A 17466-nucleotide genomic window follows, 5' to 3' on the forward strand; every position below is an offset into this window, starting at 1 on the left:
TTTCTCTACTAATCTAAGAATAAGAGTTATATGTTTGGATTCCCTTGATCATATCTCTCTTTTTGAGGATGGTACCAACAACCCAATAGGAATTTACCATTAAAAAAAATCCACACAAACACTGATATAATACTACTAATATAAGACATTTTCTTATAATTTATACTGAAACCATAATAAAAACGTTGTTTATACTTAATGGGACAATCCAGGGAGGGAAAGAATACAGGGCTGAACACCAGTTCATATGAGAAGGCTCTGAGGTTTTGGTTGTTAAAAGTCACTCTGCACCAGCATGTGATGTGTCTGCAGTGCTGTAATAAATGCCATTTTAGGCAGATTTGACAGAGGGATTGGAAAGTTACGTAGACCTGTTGGGCTCTGCTAATCAGAAAACATCTCTAAAAAGATATAAGAAGAAATAAGAGCTGAAATGGTAACTATTGTCGTAATCCTTTGTTTGGTTACTAGTAACTAAAATTTATGGAGTATTTACTGTGTCGAAGACACTGCTAAGCCCATTATGTTATCTTATTTAATCCTCACAACAATCTATTTTTATGGACACCTACTGTATTCCATAGCCCATGGTAGAGATTAAGGATTCAAAAAATTAAAATTGCCTGGCTTAGAGTAAGTTCGCAGAAGGACCCACCAAGAGAAGTAGGGTGAGTGCCCAAGGAAAAAGTGATTGAGAATATAACAGTTGGTAAAGCTGTGACAGAGTCTGAAGGGCTGTCATGAATATGCTAAGGGGATGACATTTTTAATGTAGAGGAAGGGGGAATAAAGGCACAAAAATTATGAGGAAACAGATATCAGTCACTCTAGTGAAATCCAGATAGTTGTCTAATGCTTGGGTTCTAAAACTTGGTACATAGTCTGTTTCGTGAGGGGTATAAAAACTGGGCACAGTGTCTCCCATCAGATCACAGGGCCTACAGACTGATGACGGCAGGTATATGGATAATGGGGTAGCATGGAATAGGCCTGTTAAAGGACCAAGCAGTGTCATGGGAAACCAGCAGAGGTAGAGATTTACTTTGCACTGGAGGGATCTGACAAAACATGACATTTGTGTTAACCTTAATGTGCTGAGGATTGGACAGATGGAGCCAAAATAACAGTGCAGTGTCCAGTGGTTTCAGGAACAGAAGCATGAAGATAGGAAATTATAGAACATTTTGGTGCAATGGTGAGTATTTTGGTTTGGTTGTAGTGTGAATTTTATGAAGGAAATAATGGAAGAGAAAGCTAAACAGCTGGGCACAGTCCTGATCATGAGGTCTTTGAAAACCACAGCAGACAGTTTGCCATCTTAATTCTGTGTAATTGGGAAATCATTGAAGGCTTTTGGGGAGAAAGATGGTTTTAAGGAAATGATTTTTTAACAGATCACCTTTGCTTTTTGATAAAATAGTTTTCTTACTGTCACTAAAAATGTGTCAGTTTAGATGATAGTTTAGGAGGAATGTTACATAGAAGGAAGCATGCCAGGAGTGGGAAGTTTTTAAATCTGTGCTTATTTACTGGCTTGGATCATGGTGCCATCTTGACTGTGACTCCAGTTTCTAGGAGTGTCTGGCCCACGGTAGGCATTCGGTGAGCCTTGGGGAAGGGTGTAAAGGACAGGTAGAACTTCAAGTTCTATTCCAGGTCCGAAGTTCTTTGATATAATTCCAGAAGTTAACATAGCTTCTGAAACAAGATTTCATAAAAAGATCTAATTCTGTGGCCAAAGTATAAAAGTTGTTGGATTTTAACTCTAATAAGATATACAAGTTTTTTGTTGTTGTTGTTGTTGTTGTTGTTGTTTTTAAAGCAAGAGTTAAGCAACAATTAGATTCAGTTGTGGCTTCAGTCACATGCCTCTATTCTTACTGTTTTCCCCCGTGTCTCTCATGATAACTGAAAGGAAGTAATGATTAACTCAAATTTGGTGTTGTCCTATTGATTAGCTTTCACATTTTAAATATAATTGCTGACATTATATTAAAAAATATAATTGTTGAAAATTTCTGAACCAAAGATAAATACCAGCTTGTAGTATGCCATACCAAAACTGAACACTTTAAGGTTTCAAGATCTGTTCCCTGAATGTCTGCAAAATTCCACACTACTTACAGCAGGACTTAGCTTTCTTAGCCTTTCTGAGAATCTATAGATGCACTCAGAAAAGTTTACCAACACACGTGTACATAGCCTTTGGATGCAGTTATAGGCAGGCTTGTTTACAGGCCTCATGAAGATAATCAATAGGCACCTCCACACCTCAGTAGGAAGCAAATTCAGTGGTTACGGAAATCTCACTTCAATGTATTTTAGGTTGTCACCAAAAAGATGTGTACCGCGTATCTCTTTAAAACAATGCTTTTTGAGATGGAACATACAAATAAATGCCTTTAGAGGTAAAAGTTTTATGGGAGCCAAGAAAATATTAAAGAAATTCAAAAATGCTGCTGATCCACACATATTTCTTAAAGATCCTATAAACATTACAACACATTTATCAAGGAACATTTGAAGGTGCCAAGATACTTCCAGTAATAAGTGTGATTATATGATTAAAATGCATTTGCATAGCCTTTTGGGAAGTGGAGGAGGGATACAAGGAGAGAAAATAAAGAGGAAACTGCATTAGTGATTCTCTACTGTAGTTTTGAAGTTGACTTGTATTGAACAATAAGTTAGAAAAACACCAATTTTTCAAAAAAAGTGTATGCTAAGACCTAAGGAATATTATTTTTAACCTATTGAAAGTATGGAATTGACCCGCTAAAGGTTAGTGCTTCTGTGGAGAAAGGAGATCAACACAAATCTTCACCACCCCAACCCCAACCCCTGCCCACACACTTCCTCATTAAAAGAAGAAAGGAATTGGTGGAATGAGTGTGGTATCAGGCTCACTCTGCCAGAAAACAGAGTTAACTCCAAATGGTTTAAGAAACTCTAACAACGGGGCTGTTTACAGTAGACAGGGTTAAGTGAGCAGGCAATGGCTATAAATAGATGATGAGGCACAAAAACTGGCAACAGCTGGAAGCCATTATCATCACTGATGGGGCAAGGGGAGGACAAGGTATTGTGGGAGCCCAGTGAAAAAGGAAGCTGCCAAGAGACTACTCAGTGGAATTGTAGTCATGGAGCCATGCAGCCACTGCCAGGGTGCTGGTCCAGCTTGCTAGGCACGAAGCAGGGTAGAGCCAAAGACAGAATAGCCCCAGGGCAGCAGCAAATGGCGCATAACCAGGTACCGTTCTCAACTCTTGGACTTCTCTGCTGAGAAGACAAAATATCTTTTAAGTTGCCATCCTGGCGAAACTATTTGTTACGAGGATACTGTTCTGTGAGGTTTATATTGCTTACGTTAATAGGCGGCTTAATCACACCCTGAGAATGATACCCAAATATTGCTTTTCTAAATGTCCTTGTTTGGGAGACATTGGAAAATTCTTTAAAGGAAGAGCAATATACCCCCACTACCAGGATTGTCCTTTTCTTCCATTTATTCCAGAAACCATTACTGCAGGAAAAGAGAGATGTTGCCATAAATGTTTGAAAGAATTCCTTGTGTAGTTAGTGGTGGCCATAAACATATGGCCTTCACTAACTGTTTGTCCTCTGTTCCAACCTTGTCTTTCCATGACAGTTAACCCCGTCATTACAGTTTCACTGGGAAATTCTGTATTCAGAGCCAAAGTATGTCAGTAAAATATTAAAAGTAACAGCACAACAAATAAAAAGAGATAAAGTTGAGAAACTGCATGGCAAAAAGCCTGTCACGGAATTGTAGAGAAGAAAGAGGGAACTTTTTTTTTTTTTAAATCTAATTGAGAAAGCATTTTTGTCATTACTGCTAACATTTAAAGGTCTTACTTTTTAAGGGAATTCTTGAAACATTGTACTTGGGAAAACAGGAAGTTCTGACTTGAATACATTTTGTTTTAAAGTACAAGGATGTAATTTGAGTGAATTGATCTCAGACTTTACAGATGATCTTTTAAGGTGTGAGTATTTTTCTGCATTATAAAAGTATAATTGTTCGTAATGGAAAATACAGAAGAGCTTAGAGCATAAAATAAAATAGAAATTACCCGTGACTCTGTTGCTTAGAAGTAATCACTATTAATTTGGTTTTCTTCTCTTCTTCTTAATATATCTGTATTCTTAAAATTATGGTATTGTGATCCTTCATTAATATTTCCAAATTACTTTCCAGATTTTCTCCACTGGTTTTTATTTCCACCAAAAGTATGGGAATTTAACTGTATCCTTGTTGGGCTTGTAATTTTAAAGACTTTTGCCGATTTTATTTTAAAAAGTGATTTAAGAAGGTTGAACTTTATTCATAATTACATATTTACTTACCATTTTGTATTGAATTATTTATCCATGTCTTTTGCCCATTTCCCTAAGAGACAATTAGTATTTTTTTAAAATTATTTTTAGGAGCTCTTTGTATGGAAAGAAATTTCAGAAGATCATCTTTCTTGTTAGAAAAGATAGGACTAATTGGTAACCCTTATCAGATGATTGTTTGTTGCAATTTTTGATGCCTTCTTGCTTTTAGAAAAACCAGTTTTAAAGGACTAAGCTCAAAATTTTTGTTATTTAAGATATTTAAGGGCTGGGTGCCGTGGCTCATGCCTGTAATCCCAACACTTGGGGAGGATCACTTAAGGCCAGGAGTTCGAGACCAGCCTGACTAACATGGAGAAACTCCATCTCTACTAAAAAATACAAAAAATTAGCCTGGCATGGCGGCGTGCAACTGTAGACCCAGCTACATGGGAGGCTGGGGCAGGAGATTCACTGGCATCTGGGAGGCAGAAGTTGCAGTGAGCTGAGATTGTGCCACTGCACTCCACCCTAGGTGACAGAGTGAGACTCTGGCTCGGGGAGAAAAAAAAAAAAGACATTTAAGCAGGAACATTGCCTTTGGATAAGTGCTTGATGAATTCTGACTTAGAAAGAACAATTTCTAAGATACTATTCTTAAGAAAAATAAAGGATTGTTTTGAAGTGATTTGACAATTAAAACTTTATTCCCATCTCCTCACCAAAGATACAAAGCTCTTAGGACTGAGAAATTAGGATCCTTCATTCCTATTTTATGAGAAAAATAAATAATACACAGTTGGGGTGAGGAATAATGCACAGTTTGGGAGAGGAATAGGCATATTGTACCACTCTATGTGGCATCATGTAAAAACTATTAACAGCTGTTGTTAAGCTAGTCTGTAGAAAGTGGGAGTGAGAAGAAGGCAGATAGGCATTTTCCAAGTGATAATTTTCTTTAGGGACCACTTACCTAATATTAGGCCCTTTGAATTTTTGTAAAGATTACCAACTTTGAGATCACGAACAAGCTTGAAACACAGTCTTTAACACACAGAGTCAATTGAACCCATAATTAGCTGCTCTTTAGTGTAACATATAAAACCTATATGTAACAAGTGTAACATATAAAGCAAAGATGAGAAAGGTAAAGAATTTTAATGTCAGTCTCAGGTTGGTAAGTTATTTTTAGAATCGAATTCCTAAAGGTTTTGCTGTTTCCTGTGTGTACCTGTAATTGTTCCTTGAATCTCTTCAAGAGACAGAATTTCCGGTTTCTAAATTCTTATCTGAGTAGGTAAGACATAAAGAGATCTTGTATATGGTATGATGTGGTCACCTTTTTATTTATGGGATTTTCTTAGTCTAATGTGTGTGAACTCTTAAATGCATAGTGTCTTACTCTGTAACAGCAACCAGCAGTTGTGTGTTAAGATTTTTCACGAAGAGTCCCAGCTGTTGTAAAAAGAAACAATCTGCCCTCGCCACAGATTACAGTGCTTTGGGTCTAGACTGCAGGCAATACTTCTGGGACCTGTCCTGCACACTGTGAACATCAGTATTCCTGGGAGAGAGAAGGCAGATTAGTCACTTCTGGCTCTTAGAAGTTCTTGCATAACTTGCTGTTATCTCAGTACAATTTCCTGGGGATGCTTTATCCTGGCATGTGCCTCTACCCCTACTTCAGTGCCCCCTCCTTTATCAAAAGGACCATTGAGTATTGGACTGGGATGCCATTGCCATTGCAGAGGGCTGGTATTGTTTCCTCCTCTTCATCCTGGATCCTCGCATTATTGTTTTTGCCATGTAGGGTGTCTTGGCTTTGTTTCCACCATCGCAAGCATTGCCCATCTCCCACTCATACTTATGTCAGCGACCTCCCTTGCAATAACCTATCACTACCCATGCTTTCTGTAGAATTGTTATATACACACCATTCTGATGATTCCAGATTTCCTCCTGGCACTTCATTTTCTTTCCTCCCCTTCCCAGAATCCTCTTCCTTATCTCTGGAATATAGAGCTCAGATGCCAAGAGGCTGCGGGAAACTAATTGAGTTAGGCTTTGTGTTTCTTTCCTTTTCCACCCTCCGTGTTCCAAAGCTGATTTCTCTTGTGCTTTGGATTTTTCCCTGCCCTCCTTCTATCTGAACAGCAACTTTGAGATTATGTTTGGAGTTTAGTTTACACTGTATAAGACAAAGTGGTTTATAAGATAAGGTAGTTTATCCTTTCCCAATTCTCACACTCCTTAAATACATCTGTTGTTGATTATTTCATCTGGTATGCCTTGATTTTTGCTTTCTACTTTGTTTGCATTTCATTGTTCTTCTCTGAGATTATTTCTAGGCTTTTTTGCTGAGCCCCCATAACTCTGTTTCTGATTAAGTAAACAGCTTTGATAAGTCACAGTGGAATCTTAACACAAACTGGCATGTGCACAATTTACCTTTTCTCTCCATTAAGCTGCATTTCCTCCTGAAGTTGAAAAGTCAGTGGAGAATAGTTCTAATAGCACAGCATCCTTGTATTTTAAACTCTTCCATTGCTGATTATATTGGAAATACTGGTATTCCATCACCAGAAGCTCTCATTTACCTTCCACCTAGTTCTGAATTTTCTCAAGTTGGTAGCTCTTTTCTATCCAATTGGTGAACCGTTCACAGGCTTCACCTTGGTATGTGAATGGACCTCCCACCCTTTCCTTGCATTCAGCAAGAACCTGCCTGAAGTATTCATTACTGTAGTGATGAAGGCACCTGCTCCCCAATCACTGCCAAAAAGAGAGCTGAAAATGCCTTTAGAACTAGCCATACTTGCTTTCTTAAAATTTGCTTACATCACTCCTGCCACTACCATGTCAAAAATACTTTCTCTGTTAAGTATTAAGTTTCATTCAGAAAAAAATAGAATCTTGATAGGAAGTTGCCATGGGACCTCATTGTGTATAGGTTGATATGGATACTAATGGGAACATTAATCTCATGAAAATTAGGTTTTTGAATTTAAAATACATTTGTTTTTGCACTGCTTGCTGTCTGTTCCTCTTCTTTTTTAGTTGACTAGTAAGGAGATTATTTTTTCGGTTTTAAAATAAGATGCTGGCTAGGTATGGTAGCTCAAGCCTGTAATCTTAGCACTTTGGGAGGCCAAGTCGACGGATGGCTTGAGTCCAGGAGTTCGAGATCAACCTGGGCAATGTGGTGAGGCCCCCCCATCTCTACAAAAAATTAGCCAGGCATGGTGGCCGATGCCTGTAGTCTCAGCTACTCCGGAGGCTGAGGTAGGAGGATCGTTTGAGCCTGGGAGACGGCGGTTGCAGTGAGCTGAGTTCACACCACTGCACACCAGCCTGGGTGACAGAAGAAGACCCTGTCTCAAAAAGTTAATTAATTAATTTAATAAGATACATAAGGATGATTTTATGCTTTATCCTAAAGCAATATACAGGTAACCCTTGAACAAGTGGGGCTCAGGGATGTGGACCTGCCACACAAAAAAACACACATAATTTTTGACTCCCCAAAAACTTTACTAATAGCCTGCTGTTGACCGGATGCCTACCAGTAACATAAAAGGTTGATTAGCATATATTTTGTGTGTTATATTTATTAGATACAGTAGTCTTAACAATAAATGAAGCTAGAGAAAAGAAATTTTATTAAGAAAATTAAGAAAATTCTAAGGGGGAGAAAATAGATTTCCTATTAAGTGGAAGTGGATCATCATAAAAGTCTTCATCCACATCGTCTTCACATTGAGTAGCCTGAGGAAGAGGAATGTTGGGGGGAGTTGATCTTGCTGCCTTAGGGGCAGCAGATAAATTCCGGCTGTAGTTGGACCCACATGGTTCAAATCCATGTTGTTCAAGGGTCAACTGTATTTGGTGTAGGGAATGCCTAGAACAGGTGGATTGTTCTTTATCCCGGTTGTATCACCTGACATGTTATGGCTGCTCACTAACGTTTTGCTATAACTATGTGTGGCTTGGGCTCTTTTACTCCTGTCTTGAAATATACACTTTGCTTTTTTATTAGAATTCTTACTGTCAAAGAACATTCCTTGAAATAATCTGGAATCCATCTCACTGGCCACAAAATAAGTGTGAAGTGCATAGGTTTCTAGTCATCCTGTTTGCTCTTTTAAAATCATTTCCAGTCAGGCTTCATAAGTCAGCTCAGGTGTGTTCTCCATCTCTTGATAAGTATGTATTTTCACTGTAAAAAATGTGATCTCGGTATGTTATTTGGCCCACATACAGTTTTTGTTTAAAAAAGAAAGTTTCTTAAGAAACCAGCGGGAAACATGTTTCACTGTAAAATATGGGCAGTGGTCAGTTGACTATGAGTAGAATTCACTTTTGCTGATCACCAAAGTGACTTGCCGACGTAATAGTCATCAAAATAGAAGCCATTTTAGATGGTTCAGGTAGGGTTTGAAGTAGAATCTCGTCTTTGTAATGGGTTGTCAATGCATTTGTTTTGTGCCTAAAAGCACATTATTCAGGAAATACCAGTAGGGTGAACACTGCCTTTCATCCACTTTGATACAAAAATCACACATTCTTAAAATGTGCAAAATAAGAGGAAAGCCAGTTGTAGATGTGTCACCAAGATTTAGGCTAGTTTAAGGTTCTTGGAAACATTTTAGATTTTAAGTGAGCTACCCACCATAAGTTATCAAAAATTATAAAATAAAGTTGCTTATTAGTTTAAGAACCTTCTAGTACTATTTTGTACCAAAGAAATTGACATTTATATGGAAATATAGCAGTGATCTGACTGAATTTCCTCATTTATTTTTTGAGGAAACTATACTCGAGTGATTCAGTGACTTTTCCAAGGTGACAGAGCTTGTTTATGGCTAAATTGTGATTAACTGTAGACACCACATATTTTCACCGCATCATAAAGGAAATCTGCAGTCAATTGCGACGTCAAAGGCATTAAAAGTTAATACATTCTGTGTGATACATTCTGGCTTTTCCTAGCGTTTCCCTATATGATTCCAAGTGAACCAACGCCCTTGAGAAGCCTGGGGCTTTTTCTGACGCCTTTTTCTTTTTTTTGCCCTGAGATTTTTTCACAAAATTGTAAGCCTAGGGCTACATTCCTTCTTACATAAAAATTTTGGCCATTATTACTTTGGAACTACTTACCGACTGTTGACATATTCCCAGTGGTTGCAAAGAATCTCAGAGGAAGTTGGAGCTGTGCCTTAGTGTTTGTCAACACTGGCCACTCTCGACAGATCCAGGCCCCAGGTAATGCCTGTCTTGATTATATTGTTTCAGAGGTAAAGCACTTTTGGAAGAAATCAAACTTGAAACCAATGTGAAAGAGCTCCACGCTAGGGGAAAATAAATTCTGTCCACTCGTCTGTTTGACAGTTTTGTTTATGTACATAATATGTACCACAGCCATCCAGATTTGAAGCCATTTATAATATATGGAACTTTTCCCTGTAAACAAAAGGACAGCTCTGATAGGATAACTTTTGTTTTGTTTTTGTTGTGAGTGGGAAGGAAGGTGGTCAAGGGATTTTCTATTGTTTTCTGTCTCTAAATGTACATGCCTAGGGTGGAAGAAATACTGTGAATTCAGGGGGTTGAATCTTTTTCTCAGCAGCACTTAATCATGGAGACAGGAAAGTGGCTACAGATTGTTGATGAAAGATTGACTTAAATTCATCATGTGTCAATAGCACATTACTCTCTGTAGCATAATAAATGCAAATGGCTGACATGAGTATTTTCTGTAGATTTTGCTGTGAATAGGAATGAAGTGGGAAGGAGGTTTAGGGGCCTAAAGAAAGAAGGAAGAGGCAATAAAATATTCACTAATGTTTCCAGGAGTGGGAATGTTTCCAAGGATGGAAAACCACAGAGTAGAAACCAGAGTACCAAGAGATAATCTTTTAAAAGCATAACTAAACTTCACATAAAGTCATAAAAACATTCAGTATTCTTAAAATAGAGTAAGGTAGAGAAAATAAAATTTTAATTTTAAATATTGAAATACTTTATTTTTATTGAAAATATGGTTTTTAGCAGGGATCCTTATGACAGTTGTTGCCTTGTTAAGTCCTTACAAATATCCATACGAAAGTGACAAGAACCTTTGTGTTCAAAGGTTTAACATTTTTAAAAAGGAGCATTTTTTTTTCTGTTTGGCATTATTCACATATAAAATACCCATTTCATATGCATGTCCATTACAGCTTCCTACTACTTAGTGAAGATTGGATTACCATCTGGTCACTTTCTCTTCCTTAGGATGGCACCAGAGAGATGTGCGCAGACGGGTAGGACAGGAATCTAAAAACCAAAAATTGAGATGAATATCTAACAGTTTTCTGTATTTTTAAAGAGGTGCTAAGATCAGAATATTTGAGCTCAGAACTTTTTTGGAAAGTACAGGACACACAGTCACCTGGGATATGAGCTTTAGACTCTTTCTATAGACTCCCATCTCCTCTCTCTGTATTTAGCCATTTCCTAAATTATAGGTGCCACCTGTCCATTCAACAACAACTTATTGAATATCTACCACTTGTTTGGCACCGTGGTAGTTACAAAACCAAGTTAAACATGACCCCTGTGTTCAGGGAACTTGAGGCTTGGTTTTAAAGTAGTAATATTTTTTTTAAGAGTAAATGTCTCAAAACCTTCATACCTAAATTGGAGTCAAAGCAATTCATTTTGGGAGGGAGAAGCTCTACACTTATTTCCTATTTTTCTATTATACCATCCTCTAACCCTCTTTATAGTTGACTTTTTCCTCAATTTTATGTTTATTGATGTGGGTAATACTTTGACTTTTCTCTGTCGAGTATTTACAGAATGGATCTAAAGGAAATCTTAATCCCTTGTGGTATTACACAGACATGTTCGAATTGTAAACTGTTAACAGTCATTGAAAAACAGAGACCTGTATTTCAGGGGTTGAAATCAATAAATTAAGATCAACCTGGAAAAAAGGACACATCTTGTATGCATCTTTTAAGCAAGAGCCAAAAAGGAAATGAAAAACACAATGCTTCTAGCCACTATCGCAAACTAAACTGGAATTTTTTCATGTTTGTTTTTCTCTGTCCTTATTAAGCTTGACTATTTGAAGAACCACTTTCCAAAAAAGCACTGATTCAGACCCTGGAGGTAGATGTGTTACATGTTGGTGACTGTGCATGCATGCTCATGTACCTTTGTGCCCACCGATGATTTATATATTTGGCCACTAGATGGTGCCCTTTCACTTTGAATGAAAGTGTATTTTCTGTTGAGGTGTTTACTTTTTATTTTGCTTGTTCTGTTGATGCAAAGATGGTGGAAAATCATCTTCTTTCTTGATTTAAGAAAATCATATTCTCTCTTAAATCGGATATGAGGCTCCCTGTCCCTCTGTGTATACATAGGAATTTTAATGTGATCAACCTGTAAAGTAATACATTTGTAGATTATCATACCACTCAAAACTTACAGTTAATTTATTTTGTGGGAAAAATACAAATTTATTCTAAAGAAGCATTTTGTATAGTATGTATAGGACCAATACATAAATGACTACAATTGAAATATCTATGTGGTTTAATCTGCTGTTCAAGTTAACAATCACTTGAAAAGCCAATAAAATGCCGATTACTGAGTTCTCAAGGCCCAGAAACCTGTACTTTAACAGCCGTGTTTTGAGAAACACTTGGCTCTAATCACCCACAGTAGTAGCGAACATTTTCAGTAGAGGTTAACTTCATTGTCAGCCAACAGTAAACCAAAGTTAAGGATAGTTGAGAGTGAAATTTTGAAGGTGGACAGCTCTTTAAAACCTGATTGAAAGTAGACAGCAACTTGAAAACCTGATTGAAGAGGGAATTAAAGACGCTAGTCCCCAACCTGAGGCTTTGACTGTGATATCTCCCTCTACCTGGAAGGTTCCAGCTCAGCCAAGTGTCTTACCTTCTTTAAGCCTGTTGCCTAGCCGAGTTATTATGGACGAAATAAGAATTATTGAATAAAATGATCTGTCTGTTTACTTAAGTGTGATAAAAGTTGGCTAGAGTGTAATAGAGAAAGAGCAGTCCTAGTTCTTGTTAGGATGCATTAGAGAGCAAGCAATGGGAATGAGATGCTGTTGGGCTCTCTCCTAACTTATGTCGGTCAGACACCCCTTGTGCCTTGCTGTTAGGCCCCTCATTTCATAATAACTGATGCTTAACATTTTGGAAAGTTTTAACCACTCTTAAGACCTTTGACCTTCACAGTGTCCCTGTGACAGGTTAAGTGTCAGGGGAGGGATTACAAAATAGGGTAAGGAAGGGTGCTTGAGACCCCAAGCAGCCACCAGGAAAGGGTGGGGGCTGGAGGTCGTGACAGAGACTCAAATTAAGCACAGCTGCTGGACATCTCCCCAGGAGGCCAGAGGCATTCCTGAACTCTGAAGATTGGTGCACCATTATTAACTGTGATTTTACCATCCTGGTCCTAACAGTAGGTAGCTTTAAGAAAAATGGTTTCCTCCCTTCTTTCCTTCCTCCCTCTTTTTTGGTGAGGGGGGTGGCAATTGCCCAATTGCAACGTAAGAATATATGCTCTCTGTGGCATTTTCACCTGGGCTGTGGGATGGGGGTGGGAGATCACAGTGTCAGGGGAGTATGTGTGGTTTAGATAAAATCCCCAGCCGGTGATTCTCATTACTTATCCTAGAGAATAGATGCTTTAGGAATTAAAGGATTCAGGCAGAACTGGTGGTAAATTGTGAAAGGTGTGAAAGGTGCTCAGTAAACATTTACTGACTCTTTGCTGACTTGATGCATAGTACAGGACATAAAAGACTTAGCCAAGAAGTCAGTACATTGTAGGCACTCAGTAAGGTTGAGACATGATCAATGGTTGTGATAATCATAATGAATTATCTCTATGTTATTCAGTTTTATCATAAAGCTAATGGGTATAGAACTTTTGACTTATCCTAGTATGATACTGGTCTGTGTCAGACTGACCTGTAAAATAAGGGAATACCTGGATTGCTGGGCAACTTGAAAACCTGATTGAGGAGGGAATTAAGAAGGCTAGTCCCCACCCTGAGGCTTCGGCTCTGATATCTCCCTCTACCTGGAAGGTTCCAGCTCAGCCAAGTGTCTTACCTTCTTTAAGCCTTTACTCAGATCTCCTTTTCTCTATGAAGTCTGGTACTCCTCAAGACTCTCTCATAGCTGGTACTTCCTCCTCTTTTTGTCTTGCTCTCCTTTTTCTTTTTTCATAGCATGTGTGTTATGATTATCTAATTATTAATTAGTTAATGTGGACTAATTCTTGGTGGACAGGGATCTTTCTTCTTTACTTATCTATTCTCTCGTCCCTGGAACAGTGCCTGGCACATAGTAGAAGTACAGAAAAGTTTGGTGAATGAATGAATGCTTTTCTATAGAAAGTTTAGTGGCCGTAATAAACAATATTAGTCACTCAATACTAATTCTGGATAAATATTGAATTAAATATTCCTGAATAAAAGTTAAGATTTTTTTTCTATTAGCCTTCACTGTAGTGATGTCCTTTAAATTAAGTTATTGCATAAAGTGTGGATTCAGAGTTCGAAGACGTGGGATTATAATGTCCAAGCTCCTGAGTGGTTTTCTGGGACAAGTTACTAACCCACTCTGTGCTTTAGTTTCCTCTGTAAACAACCTCATGAATCTGTGCTGTGGATTAAGTGAATTGATGCACTTCAACCCTTAGAACAGGGCGGAGACTTGTAGCAGGAGCTCAATTAATAAATCCAGTTTATTAAAAATTATGCTATTTTTATTTTGCAATTATATGATATACTTATTTTGAAAAAAGAAATGTAAATTTAAATGGTTAAGCTAATTTTAAGGAAAAAAGTCACAGATAAATGAAAACTTGGGCATTTTCCATATTCCTGTTGCTACTACAATAACACACCTAGAATTTTATAATAATGGTAAACTCCAAATGTTGAGTTTATTATGGAACCTCTTATGTTCTAAAGTCAATTTTAAAACAGAGTTTTTGAAACAATTTTAAACAGAGTTTGGGAGTTTCACACAAGCCTTTTATTTCTTATTTCTTATAGATCCCCATATTAAGGTTTCTGGAAAGAAAGAAGATGTTAAAGAAGCCAAGGAAATGATCATGTCTGTCTTAGACACAAAAGTAAGTGAATGTTAAGGACACTCAGATGTCAGAACCTTGTCTCTGCAAGGGCTACTTCATGCCGTTATGAAAGAACCATTTGGAGAAGAAAAACCAGGAGAAAGTAATGGTGGGTTTTAAGATAAGCACATGTGATTCTACAGTGGATGTAAAGTTCTGTTTAATATTTGAATAGGTTCTCTCATGCTGGGTAATTGAACTATACATACACACACACACAACTATATATACCTATATCTACATACATATGTATGTATTGTGTATGTATGTGTTATATATGTACACATGTACATCTTCAGAAATAGAAATTGGCCCTGATTAATATAGAGTAAGTAATAAGGATTGTAGGAACTAGATTATTTGCTTTTATGATGTCAGTAGAATACCAAAATGATCTTCTACATAGCTCTGTGTTGAATGTGTGTAATGGCATGAAATTTGATGCTTTCTTTTTTGTGATCCCGTGCTGTCTCTTTCTCTCTCTCTCTCTCTGTCTCTAATTATATGTATAGAGAGATAACAGGGGAATTTAAATATGTAAAAATTTATACTCATTTGTGAGAATTTATTTTCTTTAACAAACACATCTAAATCACTTATTGTATACCAAGTACTTATTGTATACCAGGCACTTTGCTAAGTACTCTACATTTTACACATATTAATTTGTTTGATCCTCGTAACTGACTCAGCATAAAGGTATTAAGTAATTTGTTCAGGACCCTAGAGCCAGTTAAGTGGAGAGGTGGGATTCAAATCCAGGCTGTCTCATTCTTAACCACTTTGTCTTGCCACCTGGCATTTCATTAGAATCATCTCTGATCGCTTTTGTTTTCATTCTTTCTTTCTGTTCTTTGTTGGTTTTCTTCAAAATGGTTTTTAAAAAATTACTCCCCTGATAATTATTGAATAGTTTAGAATTTTCTTCAGGAAAAGGGGATTTTTTGTGTGTGTTTTAAAGGTTAAACTGAAAGAACTAAACTTAAAAATCGAAATGTATTTAATGGGCGTAAATTTAAAATTTAAGAATTCGCAAGGTTAAAATTATCTTTAACATATTTTGATATTTTGATTTTACTTCTTAAAGACTGAATAATTTCAGTAGCAGTCTTCTAAGTGAGAAAGGATTTTATGTCAGTCTTTATGATTTTACAGCACCTAAATTCCCCAAATTAAATATAGTCCAATATGACCACAGCATTTTTATTTATTATGTCTTAGAAGTTTCCATTTTGCTTTAATGTAACTAATGTACTTTGAATTTCTTTATTTAAGCCATTTTGTGGCCAGTTATCTGCACTTTGTGATCTCTTTCTCCCTTCTTTCTACCAGCAAGAGTAATAGATCTACTTTGTAAAGTTCAATATATAGTAATATAGGAGTTGTGAAAGCAGTGATTGTAAAAACTTCCTTATTCACAGTTTTGAGGTTTATCATTTCTAGTTTGTATCATCTTAGTTATATAGTCCCACTAGCATGCTTCTAATTGTGTTTTCATCGGCTTTTAGTTATTTGGATTAAATGTTTCATGAATAATGTCTTTAAAGACAGACTGAGTAATTTATCTGTTAACTGTGGCTGACTTTATTTAAAGACTTCTTTCCCAAAAAAATTATCTTGGTAAAAAATAAATTTTTCTATTTCTTCTGACAAATCTGTCTTAAAATGAGAATTTCTTTTTTCATAATCAGAGAAATGAATAGCAGGAGAACATTTATAGATTAAGATGATCTTATTAAGAAATTCATAATATTTCCCACTGACTCACTTTTTTGCTAATACCATTCCCTTGAGGGAAAGGCATTTAGGATGTCATTCTTTTCTTTTTCATGCATCAAGTAATAATACATTATTTTCACATAGAGCAATCGAGTCACTTTGAAGATGGATGTTTCACACACAGAACATTCACATGTAATCGGCAAAGGTGGCAACAATATTAAAAAAGTGATGGAAGAAACTGGATGCCATATCCACTTTCCAGATTCCAACAGGAATAACCAAGCAGAAAAAAGTAACCAGGTGGTTTGTCTTTTCACATGAACTTTTATGGGAGGAATTACAACCTTAATTTTCAGTTTGCCTATCTTTTTTTGTGAGAGGTGAGACCAAAAAAAAAAAAAAAAAATCACGTAGATGACATATAGTGTAGATTGTACAACTTGCTGCAAGGAGATTGAAGGTGCTTTGCTTTTTTGAGGAGATGAGTTGTAGATGGGCCAGGTCTTGATCTTGAAATCATTGATAAAAAATAGGGGAAAATGTAATGGCCACAAAACAGAACCTTAAAGAAAGGCTGAGAGAGCATATCGTTTAGGATCTGAAAGTTTGCCTAGTCCAGAAACCTATCCATTGCCTGGTTCTGTCTACAGAGACCTAGAAGTAGGTACTTCCATGGCATACCAGATCACCTTCTGAGGAGCAGTGCATTCATTAGTGCCTGACTTCTTACATTGCCTTAATTATGTCTCTCTAGTTTATACACATTTGTGCTAGTTCTTCTGTTTGGCAGTCAATGGAACTCACCTGTCCTCATGCAAGCAGTTTCAGTACTTGAAGAACAGATAGTACTATTTGTGATATTTGGAAGTATTCTGTCTTCTAAACTAGTCACAATACTAGAAACTGTCACCCACAAAGATGAATAAGTATTCTTTTCTCTACAGGAACTAATGGTGACAGTAGGATGTGTGCATAAGGGACTAGACAGAAAGCTATAGTAAAAAGCAAAGACAATATTCAGAATCTTTAAAAACTGGTATGGCATGACCATTGGCCCTAAAAGCAGTGTCCTGGAGCCCCTGTACCCCCCACTGCAATGCCAAGACTGACAACTTGAGTCAGTGGGTCATGGGAAGGCCCAGGAGATTTCAGAAGAAATCTCCAGGTAGATGTTGGAGCAAAGATTATGTACCATTTGGTTTGGAAGAAGTTCACTATTTTCAGAACCTAGTGTAGCTC

General features: G+C 37.1%; 1 protein-coding gene across 1 annotated transcript in view; it reads left to right on the top strand.

The window, feature by feature from the left end:
• The window catches only part of BICC1 (BicC family RNA binding protein 1), a 324892-nt gene that overhangs the window by 264025 nt on the left and 43401 nt on the right, over positions 1-17466 (top strand). The window contains exons 4-5 of the mRNA XM_023185583.2: positions 14426-14505; positions 16369-16527. Of these exons, the coding sequence (XP_023041351.1) occupies positions 14426-14505; positions 16369-16527 (239 nt within the window). The remainder of the gene's footprint in view (positions 1-14425; positions 14506-16368; positions 16528-17466) is intronic.

Source organism: Piliocolobus tephrosceles, chromosome 9, assembly GCF_002776525.5.
Source record: "Piliocolobus tephrosceles isolate RC106 chromosome 9, ASM277652v3, whole genome shotgun sequence".
In the NCBI taxonomy this organism is placed as follows: domain Eukaryota; kingdom Metazoa; phylum Chordata; class Mammalia; order Primates; family Cercopithecidae; genus Piliocolobus; species Piliocolobus tephrosceles.